At 40.6% G+C, this 21256-nt stretch overlaps 1 protein-coding gene across 2 annotated transcripts; it reads right to left on the bottom strand.

The window, feature by feature from the left end:
• Positions 1-5: 5 nt before the first annotated feature.
• Positions 6-20925, bottom strand: AMACR (alpha-methylacyl-CoA racemase). 2 transcript variants are annotated; one of them, XM_060009622.1, is made up of 5 exons: positions 20450-20925; positions 18212-18355; positions 16513-16673; positions 13602-13788; positions 6-7781 (listed from the first exon to the last, which is right to left on the bottom strand). In XM_060009622.1, exons 1-5 carry the CDS (start codon positions 20784-20786, stop codon positions 7372-7374), a joined length of 1239 nt encoding a protein of 412 aa, XP_059865605.1. In that variant the 5' UTR covers positions 20787-20925; the 3' UTR covers positions 6-7371. The 2 variants fall into 2 exon arrangements, with proteins under 2 accessions (XP_059865605.1, XP_059865606.1); XM_060009623.1 differs by having other exon boundaries at positions 7-7781; positions 20528-20925.
• Positions 20926-21256: the final 331 nt, after the last annotated feature.

Raw genomic sequence — 21256 nt, 5'->3', positions numbered from 1 at the left:
AAAAAAAAAAAGAATCCGCCTGCCAATGCAGGAGGCAAGGGTTCGATCCCTGGTCTGGGAAGATCCCGCATGCCGCGGAGCAACTAAGCCTGTGCACCACAACTACTGAGCCTGTGCTCTAGAGCCTGCAAGCCACAACTACTGAAGCCCACGTGCCTAGAACCCATGCTCCGTAACAAGAGAAACCACCTCAATGAGAAGCCCGTGCACCACAACAAAGAGTAGTTCCTACTCACCACAGCTAAAGAAAGCCCGCACACAGCAATGAAGACCCAACGCAGCCAAAAGAAAAGAAAAAAGCAAGTACTGTATGAATATCAATGTGGAACAGAAAACGAGGGTAGTGACATCCAATCTGATTCCAAGGCACGAGAAGCTGCAGTGTCCAACAGGTGCCTATGACCCATTAGTGACTAAAAATGAAATAAGGAGGGAGATCAAGATGGTGGAGTAGGAGGATGTGGAGCTTAACTCCCCCCACAAACACATCAGAAATACATCTACATGTGGAACAATGCTCACAGAAAAGCAACTGGAAACTGGCAGAAGATCTTCTATACAACCAAACCTGCAAGAAAGATCTCCATGTAACCAGGTAGAATGAAAAAAAAAAAAAAAAAAGGCACCAGAAAGGAGAGAGAAAGAATTCCTCAGACAAGGAAAAACTAAAAGAGTTAAGTAATACTAAACCTACCCTAAAAGAAATACTGGAAGGTCTTCTCTAAATAGAAAAGAAGCAAGTATCTATAGGAAAGGGGAAACACAACAGGAAAGGCAAATATATTAAAGGACTGAAGATCATTTTAAAAAGCCAGTATACAGGTTAAAAAAATTTTTTTAATTTTGTAAAAGCAATTATAACTACAATGAACAGCAAAAGGATAAACACAAAGATTAAAATAGGACATCAAAATCGTAAAATGTGGGGGAGTGGAGTAAAAAACTGTAGATCTTTTAGAATGTGTTTGCATTTGCATGACTATCAATTTAAAGCAAGTAGATATAGTTATGGGTCAATATACTTGAACTCCAGGGTAACCACCAATCAAAAACATAAAATCGATGCACAAAACCAAAAAGGAACTCAAGCATACTACAAAAGAAAACCATCAAACCACAAAAGGAGAAATAAAAAGAAATGAAGAATTCCGAAATCAATTGGAAAACAAAGTTTAAAATGGCAATAAGTACATACCTATCAATAATTACTTTAAATGTCAATGAACTAAATGCTCTGATCAAAAGACAAAGTGGCAGACTAGATTAAAAAAAACAAAAGCCTACCATGTGCTGCCTGCAAGAGACTCATTTCAGGAAGAAAGACACAGACGGAAAATGAGGGCATAGAAAAAGATATTTCATGCAAATGGAAACGACAAGAAAGTGGGGTAGCAACACTCATATCAGACAAAATAGACTTTAAAACAAAGGCCATAAGGACAAAGAAGGACATTATATTATGATAAAGGGATCACTACAAGAAGAGGATATTATACTCATTAGCATATATACACCCAGTATAGGAGCATCTAAATATATAAAACAAATACTAACAGACATAAAGGGAGAAATTGACAGTAATACAATAATAGTAAGAGACTTTAACACCTCACTGACATCAAGGAACAGATCATCCAGACAGAAAATCAATAAGGCAACAGAGGTCTTAAATGACACAATAGACTAGTTGGGCTTAATACAGAAAAAAAAAAACAGAATACACATTCTTTTCAAGCACACATGAAACATTCTCTAGGGTAGGTCACAAAACAAGCCTCAGCAAATTTAAGAGAACAGAAATTATTTCAAGCATCTTTTCTGACCACAACGGTATGAAACTAGAGATCAACCACTGAAAGAAAAATGAGAAAAGAATGATTATATGGAGACGACACAATATGCTACTAAAAAGCCAATGAGTCAACAATGAAATCAAAGAAGAAATGAGAAAGTATCTCGAGACAAATGAAAATGACAACACAACCTCACAAAATCTATGGGATGCAGCAAAAGCAGTTCTAAGAGGGAAGTTAACAGAGATACAGTCCTTTCTCAAGAAACAAGAAAAATCTCAAATAAACAACCTAACCTACCACCTAAAAGAATTAGAAAAAGAAGAACAAACAAAACCTAAAGTCAGCAGAAGGAAGGAAATAATAAAGATCAGAGAGGAAATAAATAAAATAGAGATTTAGAAAACAATAGAAAAAAACCAATTAAACCTAGAGGTGGTTCTTTGAAAGGGTAAACAAAATTGACAAACCAAGAAAAGAGAGAGGACCCAAATAAAATAAGAAATGAAAGAAGAGAAATTATAACTGATACTACAGAAATACAAAAACTTATAAGAGAATACTATGAACAGTTACATGCCAACAAATTGGACAACCTAGAAGAAATGGACAAGTTTCTAGAAACATACAGCCTACCAAAACTGAGCAAGAAGAAACAGATAATTTGAACATCACTAGAAGTAAAATAGAACATATAATTAAAAAACAAACAAACAAACAAAACTCCCTGCAAATAAAATCTAGGACTGGACAGCTTCACTGGGAAATTCTACCAAACATACAAATAAGAACTTACACCTAATCTTCTCAAACTACTCCCCAAAATTAAAAAGGAAGGAACATTCCCAAAGTCATTCCAGGTAGTCACCATCACCCTGATACCAAAACCAGACAAAGACACTACCAAAAAAGAAAATTACAGGACAATACCTTTGATAAATATAGATGCAAAAATTCTCAATGAATATTGGCAAACCAAATCCAACAATACATAAAAAGGATCATACACCACGATCAAGTTGGATTCATTCCAGGGCTGCAAAGATGGTTCAACAAACACAAATCAATGTGATATACCACATTAACAAAAGAAATGACAAAAACCACAGGATCATCTCAATAGACACAGAAAAAGCATTTGACAAAATTCAACATCCATTCATCATAAAAACTCTCACCAAAGTGGGTACAGAGGGAACATTTCTCAACATAATAAAAGCACTTAAGACAAACCCACAGCCAACATAATACTCAACAGTGAAAAGCTGAAATTTCTTTCTCACTAAATTCAGGAACAAAACAAGGATGCGCACTCTCACCACTTCTATTCAACATAGTATTGGAAGTCCTAGCCACAGCAATCAGACAAGAAAACGAAATAAAAGGTATTCAATTTGGAAGGGAAGAGGTAAAACTGTCACTATTTGGAGATGACATGATACTCTATACAGAGAACCTTAAAGACTACACAAAAACTATTAGAACTAATTAATGAATTCAGCAAGGTAGCAGGATATAGATACAGAAATCTGTTGCATTTCTTTACAGTAACAATGAAATATCAGAAAGAGAAGTTAAAAAACAATCTTGTTTAAAATTGCATTTAAAAATACCTAGGAAGGGCTTCCCTGGTGGCACAGTGGTTAAGAATCCGCCTGCCAATGCGAGAACACAGGTTCGAGCCCTGGTTCAGGAAGATCCCACATGCCACGGAGCAACTAAGCCCGTGCGCCACAACTACTGAGCCTGCGCTCTAGAGCCCACAAGCCACTACTACTGAGCCCACGTGCCACAACTACTGAAACCCACACGCCTAGAGGCCATGCTCCGCAACAGAAGCCACTGCAATAAGAAGACTGCGTGTCGCAACGAAGAGTAGCCCCTGCTCACTGCAACTAGAGAAAGCCCGTGCGCAGCAACAAAGACCCAATGCAGCCAAAAATAAATTAATTAATTTTTTAAAAATACCTAGGAATAAACTTAACCAAGGAGATGAAAGACCTACATGCTGCAAACTATAAAACATTGATAAAGGAAACTGAAGATGATTCAAAGAAATGGAAAGTCCATGCTCTTGGATTAGAAGAATTAACATTGTTAAAGTGGTCATACTAACCAAAGTAATCTACAGATTTAATGTGATCCCTATCAAAATAGCCATAACATTTTTCACAGAACTAGAAAAAAAGAATTCTAAAATTTATATGGAACCACAAAAGACCCAAAATTGACAAAGCAATCCTGAGGAAAAAGAACAAAGCTGGAGGCATAACCCTTCCAGACTTCAGACAATACCACAAAGCTACAGTTCTTAAAACTTCACACTATTGGCACAAAAACAGACATGTAGATGGAATAGAATAGAGAGCCCAGAAACAAACCCACACACCTACAGTCAATTAATCTACGACAAAGGAGGCAAAAATACACAACAGAGAAAAGACAGTCTCTTCAATAAGTGGTGTTGGGAAAGGTTGACAGCTACATGTAAATCAGTGAAATTAGAACACTCCCTCACACCATATACAAAAATAAACTCAAAATGGTTTAAAGACGTAAATATAAGATGTGACACCATAAAACTCCTAGAAGAGAACACAGGTAAAACATTCTCGGACATAAATCGTAGCAATATTTTCTTAGATCAGCCTCCCAAGGTAATAGAAACAAAAGCAAAAATAAACAAATGGGATCTAATCAAACTTATGAGCTTTTGCACAGCAAAGGAAACCATTAACAAAATGAAAAGACAACCTGTGGAATGGGAAAAAATACTTGCAAATGATGCAACCAACAAGGGCTTAAGTTCCAAAATATACAAACAGCTCATACTATTCAATAGCACAAAAACAAACAACCCAATCAAAAATGAGCAGAAGACCTAACAGACATCTCTCCAAAGAAGACATACAGATAGCCAAAAGGCACATGAAAAGATGCTCAACATCGCTAATTATTACTGAAATGGAAATTAAAACCACAATGAGGTATCACTTCACACCAGTCAGAATGGCTATTATCAAAAAGTCTTCAAATAATACTGAAGACAGTGTGGAGAAAAGGGAACCCTCCTACTGTTGGTGGCAACTTATACTGGTGCAGCCACTATGGAGGGTATGGAGGTTCCTTAAAAACCTAAAAATAGTGCTACCATGTGATCCAGCAATCCCACTTGAGTACGTATCCAGAAAACACGAAAACTCTAATTCAAAAAGATACATGCACCCCAATGTTCACAGCAGCATTATTTACAATAGCCAAGACATGGAAACAACCCAAGTGCCCATCGGCAGACAATTAGCTTAAGAAGATGTGGTATACATATACAATGGAATACTACTCAGCCATAAGAGAATGAAATGTTGTCATTTGCAGCAATATGGATGGACCTAGAGATTATACTTAGTGAAGTAAGTCAGACAGAGAAAGACAATTATATGGTATCACTTATACATGGAATCTAAAAAATAATACAAATTAATCTATGTATAAAACAGAAGCAGACTCATAGAAAACAGATTTATGATTACCAAAGGGGAAGGGGTGGGGGAAGGATAAATTAGGAGTATGGGATTAACAGATACAAAGTACTATATATAAAATCAACAAGGATTTACTGCATAGCACAGGGAACTATATTCAATATCTTGTAATAACCTATAATGGAAAATAGTCTGAAAAGTATATATACATAACTGAAACACTTTGCTGTATACTAAACACAATATTGTAAATCAACTATACTTCAATTTTAAAAAAGAATGAAATAAAAAATATCTTCAATGTACATGTATTATATTTTTCAAACAGCTAATAAGTTGTCAGGACATAAATACTTCAGTTGTTGGGACCTGATTATTTATAAGTGGAACAGTTAGGTATTTCTTCTGACCTAGGGGCACCATGGAAAAATTACTAAGACACTAAGGGAGATGTGAACTAAGATGGTTTAGGACCATCTGAGGCTTGTGTCCACATCTATAAAATGGAGAAACCTGCCCTACCTTCCCCTTGTGATCACTGAAGAGCAACTGAGATACTGTATGTCACAGATGTAACATCTGTTCTCCACTCCCCCATCCTGATGGAACCTGGACTAGCTTCAGGAATCCACCCCTCCCTCAAATACCCACGTGCTTCCAGGAAGTTAAGTCCAGGGGAGCTCCAGGAGCAGGTTGGCTTCATCTAAGGACAAGCCTATCCTCTCTGCCAAAGACTGGTGCAGGACTGGCTTGTTACTTATCTAGATCCAAGGAGACACAAGACAAGGTTTGCTGAGGGCTCCTGAGACGCTCTCTTCTTCTGGATGTTGCTGTGTGTGGAAATGAGATCCAGAACTTGCTACATGATGGGGAAAAAAATGAAGGTGAAAAGCTGGGTAGGGAAGTTGAATAGTAGTCCAGGGAAGAGGTAACAGGGGTCTGGATGAAAGCAGCAATGGGAGATGGGCAGAAGGATGGATATGGGAGCTCTGAAGGTGGAACTGACAGCACTTCACTGTTGAGTTTCATTCCTTTAATAAATATTCACAAAGTTTCCAGTCATGGGCCAGGCACTACTCTAGGAACTGGGGACTTAGCAATGAAACCTACAAAGTCCTTCATAAAGCTTCCGCTCTAGCCTGCACTGGTTAAGGAATGAGGGCTGGGGTCAATCAGCATGTCAGCAGTGATACACAGTGTGAAGGAAAATGAAATAGGGTGAGGGGAGAGCAAGTGACAAGGCAGCTGCCATCCTGGACAGGGGTCAGGAAAGGACTCTCCGTAAGGGACATGTGAACAGTGGCCATATGAGGTGAGGCGTAAGCCGTGGGGGCCTACTGGGGGCAGAGGGAGATAGCACAGGAATGGAAGCTGGAGACTGGTAAGAGGAGGAAAAGTCTAGTTAACACTTTCAAATGCATGATGGTGGAGTTTACTGATCAAGAGACACATCTGGATGATACCAACAGGCAGCTACACACAGGAGCGGGTCTCGATGGAGAGGTGGCAACTATCTGAAGGAAATCTCAGGACATTTTCTAAAATTCCAGTTCCAAGACACTGGCTGAATGATTTCCTTACGAAATTAAAAGGATCAGACTTTTCTATCTAAGGACATTCATTCTGGTTAACAGTAGAGACTAAAATATTTCAAGGAGTAACAAAAGGCGATTTTAGATTTAGATTTAGATTCTATTTAAAGAACTTTCTTGAAAGTTTTTCACAAACTTAAAAGCATGAGTGAACTTTGGGGGGAAAAAAGCTTTATTTAATAAAAAGCATTATAGTAATTCACTTAAAGTATATTATAAATATATAAATATTTTAAATCAACAAATATAACCAATCAAGTAAATTGGAAGGCAGAAAAACTGCCACAATTTAGTATAGGCAAACTAAAAATATTCCTAAATCAAAAGCCATGATGTTAACCGTTTTCAGAATTCAATCATCACTTTATAATCAGCCTTGTTTCCTGATCAGAATAGTTGGACCACTGTGATACTGCTTTTCATGTTTCCATGCATACAATTTTTTGCATTACTCTATACTGTAAATGCAATATTCAAATTTATTTGAGTTGTGGGGCTTAGAAGTTAGAGATTAGCTCTTGGTTTATTACTTTCAATAATTTTATCTGACTTAAGCTGACTGATCTCTTCCTGGCTGAAGCCAAACTCTTTGAGTATCTCTTCAGTGTGTTCTCCTACAAAAGGATCCCTTTTGGACGAAGGGACAGCTGGGGTGTTGGACAGCTGGGGTGCAGGGCGGGGACTCACATCCTGCTCACTATCAATAATAAATGAGCCCCGATCTTTGTGGTGACCACAATGGGTAACCTCTTCAAAAGTCAAAACAGGAGTCACGCAGGCATCTGTGCCGTCAAAGATCTGACACCACTCTGCCTTTGTCTTCTTTGCAAATATATCTGCAAATTTCTTCTTCATTTCTGGCCAATCAGTTATGCTCATCTGACTGGGAAGTTCATCAGACTTTAGCCCAAGTCCTGAGAGAAAAACACAATTTCTTAAATTAGTATGCTTTGGGTAGAGTAAATATAATCAGTGAAAATGAGTTTTGAACTCACTATAGTCACCCAAAACAGGATGTTCTACAGGGTTTCTCAAATGAGTCAAAAGAAGAAATTCAAACTCAACTTGAAGTTGGAGCCAAAGGCTGGAGAAGGTAGTAGGGGTAACAGGATTCAAAACAGACTTTCCAAGTCTTTACCAAGATTTTATTATTTACATTTCAACCAAAATAGTCTATTTTTAATAGTCTAGTTTCCAGAAACTGACTTCTTCCTTCTGAGTAGGTTTTTAAAAAGAAATTTCCTCATGATGTTACTATCTGTCATATTGAATTAAAATAACTCCATGTGCTTCCCTGGTGGTGCAGTGGTTAAGAATACGCCTGCCAATGCAGAGGACACAGGTTCGATCCCTGGTCCAGGAAGATCCCGCATGCCGCAACTACTGAAGCCCGCGCACCTAGAGCCCATGCTCCGCAACAAGAGAAGCCACCGCAATGAGGAGCCCGCGCACGGCAACAAAGAGTAGCCCTGCTCGCTGCAACTAGAGAAAAGCCCACCCGCAGCAACAAAGACCCAACGCGCAGCAACAAAGACTCAACGCAGACATAAATAAATAAATAAAATAAGTTTATATAAAAAAAAACCCATATTTCATACAGTGCTCCCAAACCCTACAAAAGCTAAAATCTAAACACTTTATACAAGACTACAGGCAGACATCGTTTTATTGTCCTTCACTTCATTGCACTTCACAGACACTGCATCTTTACAAATGGAAGGTTTGTGCCAACCCTGGGTGGAGCAAGTCTATGGGCACCATTTTTCCCAACAGCATTTGCTCACTTCGTGTCTCTGTGTCACATTTTGGTAATTCTTGCAATATTTCAAATCCTCCACCAGCAAAAAGATTACAACTCATGCAAAGCTCAGATGATGGTTAGCATTTTTTGGCAGTAAAGTATTTTTTAATTAAGGTATGTACGTTGTTTTTTTAGACAATGCTACTGCATACTTAATAGACTACAGTATCATGTAAACATAGTTTTTATGTGTACTGGGAAACCAAAACATTCATGTGATTTGCTTTTTTCAGATAGTCCCTTTATTGCAGTGGTCTGAAACCCAACCCACAAAGTCTGTGAGGTATGCCTGTACCCCTGTTTTCAAGGAAGAAGTATAAAGATAAATGATTAAATTCAAGATTGCAATTTTATAAATAATGTTCATTTCTCTTTATTTTCGTCAAATAAAAGAGCTCTAGGAGGGCAGTGATATTTGACTCATTACTCTCTTACAACCCTGCTGTGACCTAGGAACAAAGAACTTGTAAAGTAACCAAAGACACATGCAAATTGTTCCTATAGCAAACAGGACAGAAAATTTTCAGCCAGCCAATCAACAGGGGACACAGAGACTTTTTTGTTCTCTCAAGTATGAAGAAACTTGAAGGGCCCATCAACACAAGGGACAGAGAGGATGAAAGCATCCACCAGGGGATATCACAGGAAGGATGGCTTCTCTGCCCCGTGACCTGACCTGTGCTTCCTTTATTGACTACAAGCACCTACCCCTGTAGATACAACCAAACTCCAGTGCTGATTAAATTATACCCAAGGGGACACTTTGTTGGGGTTTGGTGTAACTGTCATTTTTATTCCCTCTTGTAGAAGAGGGTTTCTAAATTTAAATTACACATAATATTTTGCATAAGTTTGGCCAAGTTAATCAAGTAATTCTCACTTTTATCATCCTTTTCTCATCTACCATGTTGAAAAACAATGACCAATTGTAAGCTGCTCTGAAGATGCAAAAGTGCCTATGGAGGTAAGAAGACATGAATACTGCAGGCTCTTCTTAGTGTTTTGAGGGATATGAAGAGAATTCACATAGTTCTGAACAGCTGTGAAGAAACACCTGTGGGATATACAAGTACATTTTTCTCTGTGGCCACATGTCCCATTCAAAGCCAGGAAAGATATGGAGCCACAGTTTCAGGTTTATCACTAAAATCTATAAGGAAATGTTTCTAAGGGCGTCTTTCACTTTGCTTTCTCTTTCCTGATAGCCCCGAACTCTGGGATTAAAAAACACATAAAACGAGCAGTTGGCCAAAAGCATTTAAGTAGACCACAGCTACTGCTGGAAACATATTTGCACACTTTTTTAAACAGTTTTTTAAAAACAAAAAATCAGAATGTGATCAGAATCATAAACTAAGTAAAACTGGAGCCAATAGTTCTCCAACGAACACTATACTTGAGATTACACAGATCATACTTTGTATACTGGAAAATACTAGAAATCAAAAGACCCCAGGCTCTACCCCTAACTCTGACACACCCGCTCTTCCATCGTCCTATCACCCTTTCTCAGCCCACAATTTCCCAGCAAGCTCAGGGCCCCTCATCAAGGCCCCAGAACGAACTACCAGTGGTTTAGGGTGGGCTGCTTCCTGTGCTGCTGACAGCCTATGCGTAACTCTGAGTCCATTTCCCCATAGAGCACAATTATCGATTGTGGCTAGCTTTTATAGTACAATCAATATTCAATTTCTGCTATTATAAGTCAAACAGACTTTCAGAGACTGACCTGGGGATTCAGACACCATTTAAAACTTGGGAAAATATGTTTTGATTTCCAAAAAACTACCTTATACGTACATGTATACACACACACACACAATTATACAAAATATTTATTGTTTTAAGTACACGTCATAAACTTTCTACTCTGTAACACAATATTAGGCACATATTAAGCAGTCAAAAATGTATGCTGCAAGTATGCAATGACATATGTACAAAGATTAATGCTTATTAATAAACAATAAACATTATGTGTTATAATGTAAACCTGGAAAGAACGTAAATTACTTGAATAAGGAAGTGGTTAAATAAATTTTAGTACAGGTATACCACGGAATATGATGTGGCTGCTATATAGAGGGTGAGGCTGAAGATCTTTGGTACTGACAAAAAAGGATGTCTTTGCTATATTTTTGAATAAAAATAGTTATTAATTATAAATTTATATAATTAAATAGATTATATATAAATTGTAAAAAAATTTTAATTGTGTTTGCATGTGCATAGGGAAAGTGCTTCAAGGCCACATCCCAAACTTTCCCAAAGCGGAAGGACAAGGGAGAATTTTTACCTCTTACTTTACAAATTCTGTATTATTTACATTTTTTTCGTTAAAAAAATACACTATTTTGAATTTTTTTCATTTTTTTTTAAATTGTGGTAAAATACACAAAATACAAAATTTACCATTTTAGTCACTATTAAGAATACAGGGGCTTCCCTGGTGGCGCAGTGGTTGAGAGTCCACCTGCCGATGCAGGGGACACGGGTTTGTGCCCCGGTCTGGGAAGATCCCACATGCCGCGGAGCTGCTGGGCCCATGAACCATGGCCGCTGAGCCTGCACGTCCGGAGCCTGTGCTCCGCAACGGCAGAGGCCACAACAGTGAGAGGCCCACGTACCGCAAAAAAAAAAAAAAAAAAAATCTCTATTGCTTATCTGATTTACTACAAGAGTCTCAAGAGGTCATGAAATTCTCAGTACTTTCAGACTTCTTTGCCCTGGAAAGCAGCAGGGGCATAGCACAGAGGAGTCGGAGCCTTACAAAAACCTTGTGTATTTATGTTCAGATACTGAGAGCTAAATGAAGGTATGTTCTCAAAGATCTCAGTATATAAGGTGAAATAAATAAATTAATACTACCTCAAAAAATCATTACAGATATGGGGGTTTGTCCAGTTAGGCCTGAGAGAGAAGTAATGTGTATGGGACAAGTACAAGTACTATTTTTGCAAATCAATACTGTAGAAGAAAGAAGATGCTGAGGCATTTCGGCATGGACTATGTAGATTAAACAAAAGCTGAACGAACTTGCTAAGTCCGCCGAAAGCACAAGCCAGCTGCCAGCTAAGGATCCTTAGTGAACTTTAAAGGGAGAGAGGACATGAAAGATACCACAAAAGGCCGCGACTGCAAAACAACTGGAGGGGTTACAGAGTTTAGACTCAGAAAGAGGAAACCCGGGAGAAGATTATCACAAGTCAAGGCCTGGAGCAGTCTGCCTGCTGTAAAATGAGGTGGAGTGTGGATGTCAGACATGATCATTCTAAACATGTACGTTTTTAAGAAAACAACAGAATACACCACAGAGAGGAGTTAAATTGTGAAATGACAGAGCAAGGACCTTCAAAACTTGGCTCCTGTATGAAAGCAACAAGAACACTGGCACAAATTGTCAGAATCAACATTTTCGTAACTCTAGACATTAACTAAAAGCTTGCAACAATCTAAGGAGCATATTGAAGAAAAAAAATGACTGAACTCAGTAAGACCAGTGAGCTTTGTGGTGTTATAACTTAGGCTAATTTCACCCCTCTCTCCCCAGCTCTGTGATGGCCTTGAAAACCAACAGGCTCTCAACAATGGTAGTCATGAAAATCAGTAGGTTAACAGCCAAGGAAGAGGAGGCAAAATGAGTTTGAAGCTCCCACAAAATCCTATCCCCAGAGAAGCGCCAATGTTTGGCCTGTCTGACAGCTCCCTGAAAATCCCCACCCTCAGGGCTTGTCTTTAGTTGATCTGACTCAGAGCTTACACTGCCCTATTCCTGAGACATTTGTCAAAAAAAAAAAAAAAAAGTCAGTTGCAACTGTCATTTAGAATTGCCTGTGCGTGGTGATAATAAAATTTCACTGAAGATTAGTTAATTTTATTATTATATTTAAATTCCCTATAGATAAAAACACAAGGTTTTTGTAAGGCACAGACTCCACTACGTTATGTATCTGCTGCTTCCTAGGGCCCTGAACCCCAGAGTGGGAGTGTTGTTCCCACCACTCAGCCCCTCGTATAGCACTGTTCTGTCCAGAATTTTGAATTGACCTCTAGTCTTAGTCTTAATTTCTGGATGGAAAGGCATCCTCTATGATCTAGATAAACCATTTTGTTCTATGGTTTCTCTAACTTATAGTTAAGTTGGTGAAGTTAATATAGTTGATCGCAGAATGCTTTCTGAGGCTAGCAAAAACAGTCATTTCAGCGATATACAAATAACTCTGAGTAGCACTGCGCATCTGAAAAGCTACCAAACACGGCGATAAAACTCCAAACTTAAAGCTGAAAGATAAATGTGCTGCAACCAGCCTGTCACACTGCTTCAGAGTACATTCTAAAACTTCTTAGATACTAAATTATCTGTAAACTTTAAATTCACATTTCACAGGAACAAAGTAACTTCAGTCCAATTATCAATTAGGGAAGAGGGGATCCCAAATTTTCCTGCTAACTTGTGGCAACATGTCAATAAGACAAGAATCTGCAAGAAAGGTAAACTGCAGAAGCATCAAGTGATGGTAACATATTCCAACAAACTCTCATTCACCAAAGTCTCTCTGTGCTCTGGTGACCCCGTCACTGAAGTACCATGAGGGACATTTATCAAGGAACAAAAACTGGTAGAACCAGTAGATCATTTCCAGGGAAGAAAAGGATGTGGGCACACATGGGCAAGATAAATATCCAATACTACGGAGTATGAAATGTGATAAAAACACTGAACTACCACAAAAAGGATTATTATTTTTTTAATCTGAGCTATTTTACAGACTTGTAAATTTACTTGTCAATTTAAAAGATGGGGGAAGTGCCCCACAATATAATGATGGCTATAATTAGGTAAACTATAAGGTGGATATATAATAAAAGACATCATGAACTTCAAAAGACTCCAAAATAGTCCAAAAAACATCCACAGAAAAGAGGTACTCACCCCTGAGCAGCAGCTCATAGAACTGGGGCTCTAATGCGCCAACAGCCATGAACCCGCCGTCCGCCGTCCTGTAGGTTGCGTAGAAAGGCGCTCCACCATCTAACATGTTCTGTCCACGAGGCTGTCCCCACAGTCCTGTTTGTTGGGTTTTCCACAGAAAAGAACTGAGATATGCTGTTCCTTCCACCTTTGAAGAAACAGAATACAGTATAAATCCTGGCAATTCAACTATAAAAAGCATGATCGATTTCTACTTGAGTTTTTAAAAAATATTTGTATAAAAATGTTTATCTTAGAATATAGGAAGATTATATCTAATTATACAACTTCTTTGATATTTCAAGAAAGTGAGTTAGAGCAGGTTTATGACAGAGTGAGTTTCTGCACTATTCAGATCAGGGAATACTGTTCAGAAAAGACTTAAAGGAATTACTTTTGTTCTTCCTTTCAAATAAGATTGGCAGAATGTTGATAATTTTTGAAGCTAAGTGAGGGTACCTGGAAGTTCATTATACATTCTCTTTACTTTTATATATGTTAACAACTGTCAGGATAAAAAAGTTGAAAACAAAGCAAAAAGGTTTTTTTAAAAATCTATCATCTGATCTCAATACCTACAAACACATACACACAGATATATGAAGCATATCACATTTTAAAGGTAAATCACATGACAGTTAAATTTAGTTTGTTCTAGTTTGACTCCAAGCCCAAGAAAACAAATTTGAGTATTTAATATATCTTAACTTTAATAATCACTAGAAAGTTACAAAATAAACATAACAGTATGGGTGGCAGGTATATGGGTTTTCAGAGTACAGACAAACTAGTTTGGGAATGCCAACTTCCCACTAGTCCTGAAGTAACGGGAATGGATTCACAAACTCAGGTATGATTATCACAAGGCTGGATGCACTGCGCTATCTAAAGAAGACTACTTCCCTATCCTTAGGGCGTTATGATCCTAATGATTCTGGCACCACAGGGAGAAGGCCATCAAAGCATCCCTGTCTCTGAGGTTACCAACGGAGGGGCCCCATTCCAACTGTGAGCATGGGACTTCTCACAGATTCTGGCTGTAATAAAACAAACACAAAATGTATCTTTAGGTACATCCCAGTTTTCCCGTTTAACTGGAGGAAGCTCATGCACACTTCAATTCATGGATCTGACATTTGTTGTCACCAAGTAGTGGAGTTTGTATAAGTGGCCTGTGGTGGTGCTTTTTTTTGAAATGGGGTTACAGAGATCTTAGAGTGTCCCCACATTTAGACATATGCACACAAACACACATATAGACACACACATATATATACATATACATATAGAATCTCTTTTACACACTGGATGTAGCGATGAGTCTATTGAAAAAAGATGTCCTAACAGTGTTATGGGGCTGGTCTGGCTCACTCAGGATACAAACAGGCTCTAATTTAAGTCCACCTTTACTTGGTGTCATAGGAGGATAGAGGACAAGAGACACAGCAGTCATAATCCTCATCTCATCATGAGGCTGCCCAGCACATACTTCTCTTCTCCCCTCACGCACATGTAGCGTGTGCTGCCACAGACCAGAGGCTTTGATGCACCGCAGCCTCAATTTCCCAACCTTTTATATTGTTCTCATCACGTAGGCCAGTGGCCTGCATGCCAACACACAGCCCCCCAGGTCAGATGAGCACTCCCAGATCAGGAGTAAACACCGTAAAACGGACTGCACATTCCACAGTTACCTTAACTCTAGTTTCTAAGGCAACAGTCTGATGAAGAGACAACTCCAGGTCATCACAGGCAGGTCTGGATCAAGGATTCTGCTGCTAAAGTCATTTGGAAACTACTGGCCCAAAAGAATAAGGTATCTGGGGACTTCCCTGGTGGTCCAGTGGTTAAGACTCCATGCTTCCAACGCAAGGGGCAAGGGTTCGATCCCTGATCAGAGAACTAAGATCCCACATGCTGTGCGGCACAGCCAAGAAAATTAAAAAAAAAAAATTAAAGAATAAGGTATCTATTTCCCCCAATCACCCTCTTCCTTCAGCAATCCTCCCCAGGGTTCCAGGGCCACCATCCACCGGGTCTTCCAAGCCAGAGATGGGGGAGCCATTCTTGATTCCTCCCTCTCCCTTCATTGCCAATATCTCACCAAATCCCAGCAATTTTACATCTCAAATGTAAATCCTTAAATCCAGACCCATTCTACCATTAACCATTTTAGTTCTCGCCTTTTCTCTCTCCATCCAATCCATTCTCCACCCTACCGCCAAAGATCTGTCCAAACGCAAAGGTATAGTGACACTGGACTGGGCTCTCATCAACTAGCTGTGAGAACTGGGGCAAATTTCTGTGCTTTAGTTTCCTCTTCTTTAAAATAACAATGTATTCCAAGTGAAACTGCTGTCTGGGGGATCAGGAGAAATCACACAGGAAAAGTGCCTAGGATAACATGAGGCACGTGCATGAGGGTAAAAACACCGAAGCATCCCGACACTTGAGTCTCCCCTACACAATGCAGCGGGAAGGTCTAGACTGGCCCATTTTACTTGAGCATCATTAAGAATCTTCTCTACCTGCTAAGGGAGATTTCCTGAGCCCAGTTTTGAATGAAGATTTCTTGAAAACCATATCCTAAGCACAAGAGACAGCACGGGGAAAATTGTTGAAACACAACATAGAAATCAGGTGAGTCATGAAACGTTTAGAAGATTGACTCCACAAACAGATGATCAAAATATGACATTCTGACACATGTTCAAGATATGAAGCTATTTTAAAGAAAAGGCCATCCTTGGTAACTTGGATTCAAATTTCAAATCTCATTTATCTCGTCTTGTTCAGAAGAGGATGTGAGGCAGCCATGTATCGACCTCAGGAACAACTAGTAGGCTTATCATTTCCCCCAATCAACACTTACCATGTTGGCATCAATGACCTGACCTTTGCCAGAGCGTGTGCGTTCAAACAGCGCCATCAGGATGCCCAGTGCGCACATGAGGCCACCCCCACCGAAATCGGCCAGGAGATTCAGCGGGGCATATGGAGCCTCACCACTTCTGCCAATTCTTGATAAAACACCTACACCATTAAAAACAATCGGGGAACACTAACTGTAAACTTAATGCCTCTTTTAAATAAATACATGAACATCTTAGGGGGAAAACCAATCTCTCTAGTTACTGTTTTAAGTGAAAACTAATACCTAATGCTTTTCTAAACCTAAGCCTGTTCAGCATATTTATAAGGAGGCTTTCTGGGCTTCCCTGGTGGCACAGTGGTTGAGAGTCTGCCTGCCGATGCAGGGGACACGGGTTCGTGCCCCCATCCGGGAAGATCCCACATGCCGCGGAGTGGCTGGGCGTGTGAGCCATGGCTGCTGAGCCTGCGCGTCCGGAGCCTGTGCTCCACGACGGGAGAGGCCACAACAGTGAAAGGCCCACATACTGCAAAAAAAAAAACGAGAAGGCTTTCCCTCTAACAACGTTCCTTGTTTGATTATTTTGTTTTCTCTAAAACTTTATTCCGACTAACATTTTCAGAATTCTGTTGCTAAGTTTTTATTCACTGGGTTTTGGGGGGGAAACGGTTGCTATCCACTTAGCACTTTATGGCTTAACAACAGTATAATGCACTTCCATTCTTATTAGAAAGAGATGCAAGAAAATAAACACAAGAAAAAGAAAAGGGATTAAATTTTTAAGTAGATGAGAAAAGCCAACTCTACACTCACTCTTTTCCTCAGCCTTTAAATGTGTACACACAGAAAATTTGAGACTTCCTTGACTCAGCAATGCAGTTCTTAGAAATCTAGAATTAGGCCATTCTAAGATATGTTTTTTTTTTTTAATTTATTTTTGGCTGAGTTGGATCTTCGTTGCTGCATGTGGGCTTTCTCTAGTTGCAGTGAGCGGGGGCTACTCTTCGTTGTAGTGCACGGGGTCTTGGCGTGTGGGCTTCAGTAGTTGTGGTGCGTGGGCTCAGTAGTTGTGGCTCGTGGGCTGTAGAGCGCAGGCTCAGTAGTTGTGGTGCACAGGCTTAGTTGCTCTGCAGCATGTGGGATCTTCCCAGACCAGAGATCAAACCCGTGTCCCCTGCATTGGCAGGCAGATTCTTAACCAGGGCGCCACCAGGGAAGCCCTAAGATATGTTCTTACAGGCAAAAACTCTAGTAAGGTGATATTATGACCTGAAAACCATGGGCTTTTTCTAGTATTCACAGAATTTCTAAAATCATAACTCAGTCAATGATTCTCAATAAAGTGAGGGACGAGGGGCATCAAAATCAAACTATATCTTTGCAAAATATAGAGCAACCCTTTCTACTACCAACAAGTCTCTTAATTCCTAGCAGGGGCTTGCTGGAGAATTAACTTCACAAATGTAGTCAGTAAATGTTATTAGTGAACACATTACCCCTTCAATGTGTTAAGGCAGGGGGAGGATGAGAATGACTGTTCCAAGACAAACCAACCCTTTTTAAACAACCACATGCTCTTTATTGATTACAGCAAATATTTAAATCTTCACTTTAAAAAAATTCTTTTTAATAAGTGTAACCGTAGATCTTGACTGGGAACAAAATAAAAAGTGTAGAGAAATTATTGTTTTCAACATACCTGACAAAGCCAAGTAGTTGATGTCATGTCCTGCTACCCTAGAGAATCTTCCTGATTGGCCAAATCCACTCAACCTGGCGTAGATAAGCTTTGGATTCTCCCTCTGCAGAATCTCTGGGCTGAGCTGGAGTTTTTCCATCACACCTTGAGAAAAGTTACAATTTTTTTTTAAGAGAGCATGAATTGAGGATGGGTATAATCCCTTCTTTGTGGCAAACATAAAAGAGCACTCTTGCAAGGAAAACTAGTAACATTTGTTGCGGGTTTATAGGGTATTGCCAGTAATTAAGGACCCAGAGAGTGAAGCCCCCATTTCTGGAATGTGTGGCTTCCCCCCAACCCCCAGAATGCTATTTCCCTCCAGCACTGCCCTGCATCCCTTCAGGCATACCCAAGCATCTTCAATCCTCAGAGTGGACATTTCATCCCTTTATTCAGGCCCTTTATAGTTCCCCAAATTCTCTCCTTAGTAATTTATTAGAAATGGTCTGTTCTTTTGGAAGTTACTCTGGGTCTTTGACCAAAAATTCACTTTTGGAAGCTGCTATTCCTTTCAGGACCTTTTCTATGTCTATATCCGCATCAGCGCCTGCTATACTTATTTATGTATGTATATATTCCATCTTCCCTATCAGCTCAGAAGCTCCTCTGGCAGGATCCATGCCTCATCTCTTTCCACAGGCTTATAACGTGCCTCTGCCTCCATAAAGCTATGATAAGTTACAAAAGAACTCTATTCCTAGAGTGGTGGTTGCCAAGGGGTAGGGGGTTGGGAGAGGGATGGATCGTGAGTTTCGGATTAGCAGATGAAAACTGGTATACACAGAATGGATAAACAACAAGGTCCTACGTATAGCACAGGCAATTATATTCAATATCCTGTGATAAACCTCAATGGAAAAGAATATGAAAAAGAATGTATACATATGTATAACTGAGTCACTTTGCTGTACAGCAATTAACACATTGTAAATCAAGTATACTTCAATAAAAAATAAAAAGAACTTTATTCCTCTACCTAGATAAACATCAGCCACAATCCCCCCCCCCCCACCTCGGCAGCTACGTCTGTATTCACAGCTGTACCCTCCTCCTAATTCCAAGATTGTGGACAAGTTATTTAACCATGCTGAACCTCCTTCAACTTCAAATACGGTATTATTAAATTATGACATAATCCTAATTACTAAATTATTATTGTTATAATCCTCAAATCTGAGGGTAAATGAATTGACACATTTAAATATGCCTGGTGCCCACAGACATTCAGTTCATTCACCAAACATTTACTGCCTTCTGCTAGATACCAGGCAAAGCTCTGTATTTGTACTTGAGCAAGATGACGGTGGCAGTTGTCTAAGAATAGATCGGAGTGGTGCTACACCCAAACATCAGCTTTAAAAAACGCTGCCAAGGAAGCTGCAGCAGGTATGAAGAGAAAGACTCCTCAGTCATAGGAAGGAGGGAGAATGATGGGATTGGTGATAACTGAAAGCTGGCAGGGGGAAAGGAAGATTTGGAGTCCTGGTTGAAGTACAAGTTTCTGATTCAGGCAACTGGGTGGACATTGGTTCCATTCACTGAAATAAAACACAAAGAGGAGATGCCATTTTAGTAGGGAAGATGATGAGCTCAGTTTGGAATACGTGGAAGCTGCAGTGCCCGGGGGAAGGCCAAGTAGAAATGGACAGGAGCTGGGTATTCCGGAAGTCTGTGGCTCTAAAAGGGGGTACAGTTATAGATTTGGCCAACATCTGCCTGTAAAAAGTAAAAATAATAGGAATAGGTAAGGTGGCTCCAAGAAGCCGAGTGTAAAGGAAATTGAGCAGAAGCTGGAACTTGGGAACACCAGCATTTAAGGCAGGGAGTTGTCCTGGGTCCGTGGATGGCTTTATGAAGTACACCAAGCTCCAAACGGTAACAAAATGACTATGTACCTATATGCAGCTTTCCGGGGAGAGAATCTATGGCTTTCGATCGTTTCTCATAGGGTTCACGATCCTCAAGTAATTAAGAATGGCAACTATAATAGGGTGACTCAAAAAAACAGAAACTGGGAAGGAGTCAGAGAGAGGTATGAGAAGAGCAAAGGCAACAGCAGTATCTCGGAATCCAAGTATGGAAGACCGTCTCAGTGGGCGAACGATCAGCAACAATATCAAATGCAACAGAAAGGTCTAGACAGACAGGGACGGAAAGGGTTCGGGTGGCAACAGGGAAAAGGTGTGCCGTGCCAACCCCAAATGCCCGGCGGCCTCCCTTCTTCGGGGAGCGTCCCTCGTCCGGTCTCGCGTAGCGTCGGGATCTGGGGCTCACCAGGGCGGAAGCACTCCAGCATCACATCCGCCCGGGCACACAGCGACCGCAACACCGCCGCTCCCCGCGGATGCTTCAGGTCCACAGCCAGCGAGCGCTTGCCCCTGCCCATCCGGCTCAGGTCGCCGCGGGTGCCCGGCCGGTCCACACGCACCACCTGCGCCCCGAAGTCCGCCAGGACCATACCGCAGAACGGGCCCGGGGCCAGGCCGGCCAGTTCCACTACCGAGACGCCCTGCAAAGCCATGGGCACCCGCATATCCTTCCGAAGGCGTAAGAAACGGAACGGCCCCAACGTCGGCCACTCGGGCCTGGGGCCCCCCCCGCTCTGTCGCACTCTCCCTCCGTCCCTCGGGGCCCCGCCCTCGAGGCCTCTCCCTTGTGCGCCTGCGTGCGGCCGCGGAGTCTGCGCATTGGGCGTTTCCTGGCCCCGCCTCCCCGGGTCCGGGGCCGTTAGTGCGCCGGCGGAGTGTTCGCTTTTTGTAAGTGCGGAATTCTAAATCGTGACCGGGCTTGACTTGGGGACCCCGTGGCTGGTCACCGACTTCTCAGGACGCTTTTACTCTCGATGTTGCGATCCCAGCTGTTGTGCGCTTTGGGTTCGTAAACCTCTCCGGCCCTGGAAAAATTAAAAGTACATAAATATTTAAGAACAATGCTAAAGTATTTTTTTCGGTGGGCTGAAGACTGCCTTCTTACTTCTTTCTTAGCCACCCGATGATTCACCCA

Source organism: Delphinus delphis, chromosome 3, assembly GCF_949987515.2.
Source record: "Delphinus delphis chromosome 3, mDelDel1.2, whole genome shotgun sequence".
NCBI lineage: Eukaryota > Metazoa > Chordata > Mammalia > Artiodactyla > Delphinidae > Delphinus > Delphinus delphis.
The sequence above is the reverse complement of the archived record's forward strand: the minus strand, read 5'-3'. Positions and strand labels throughout refer to the sequence as shown.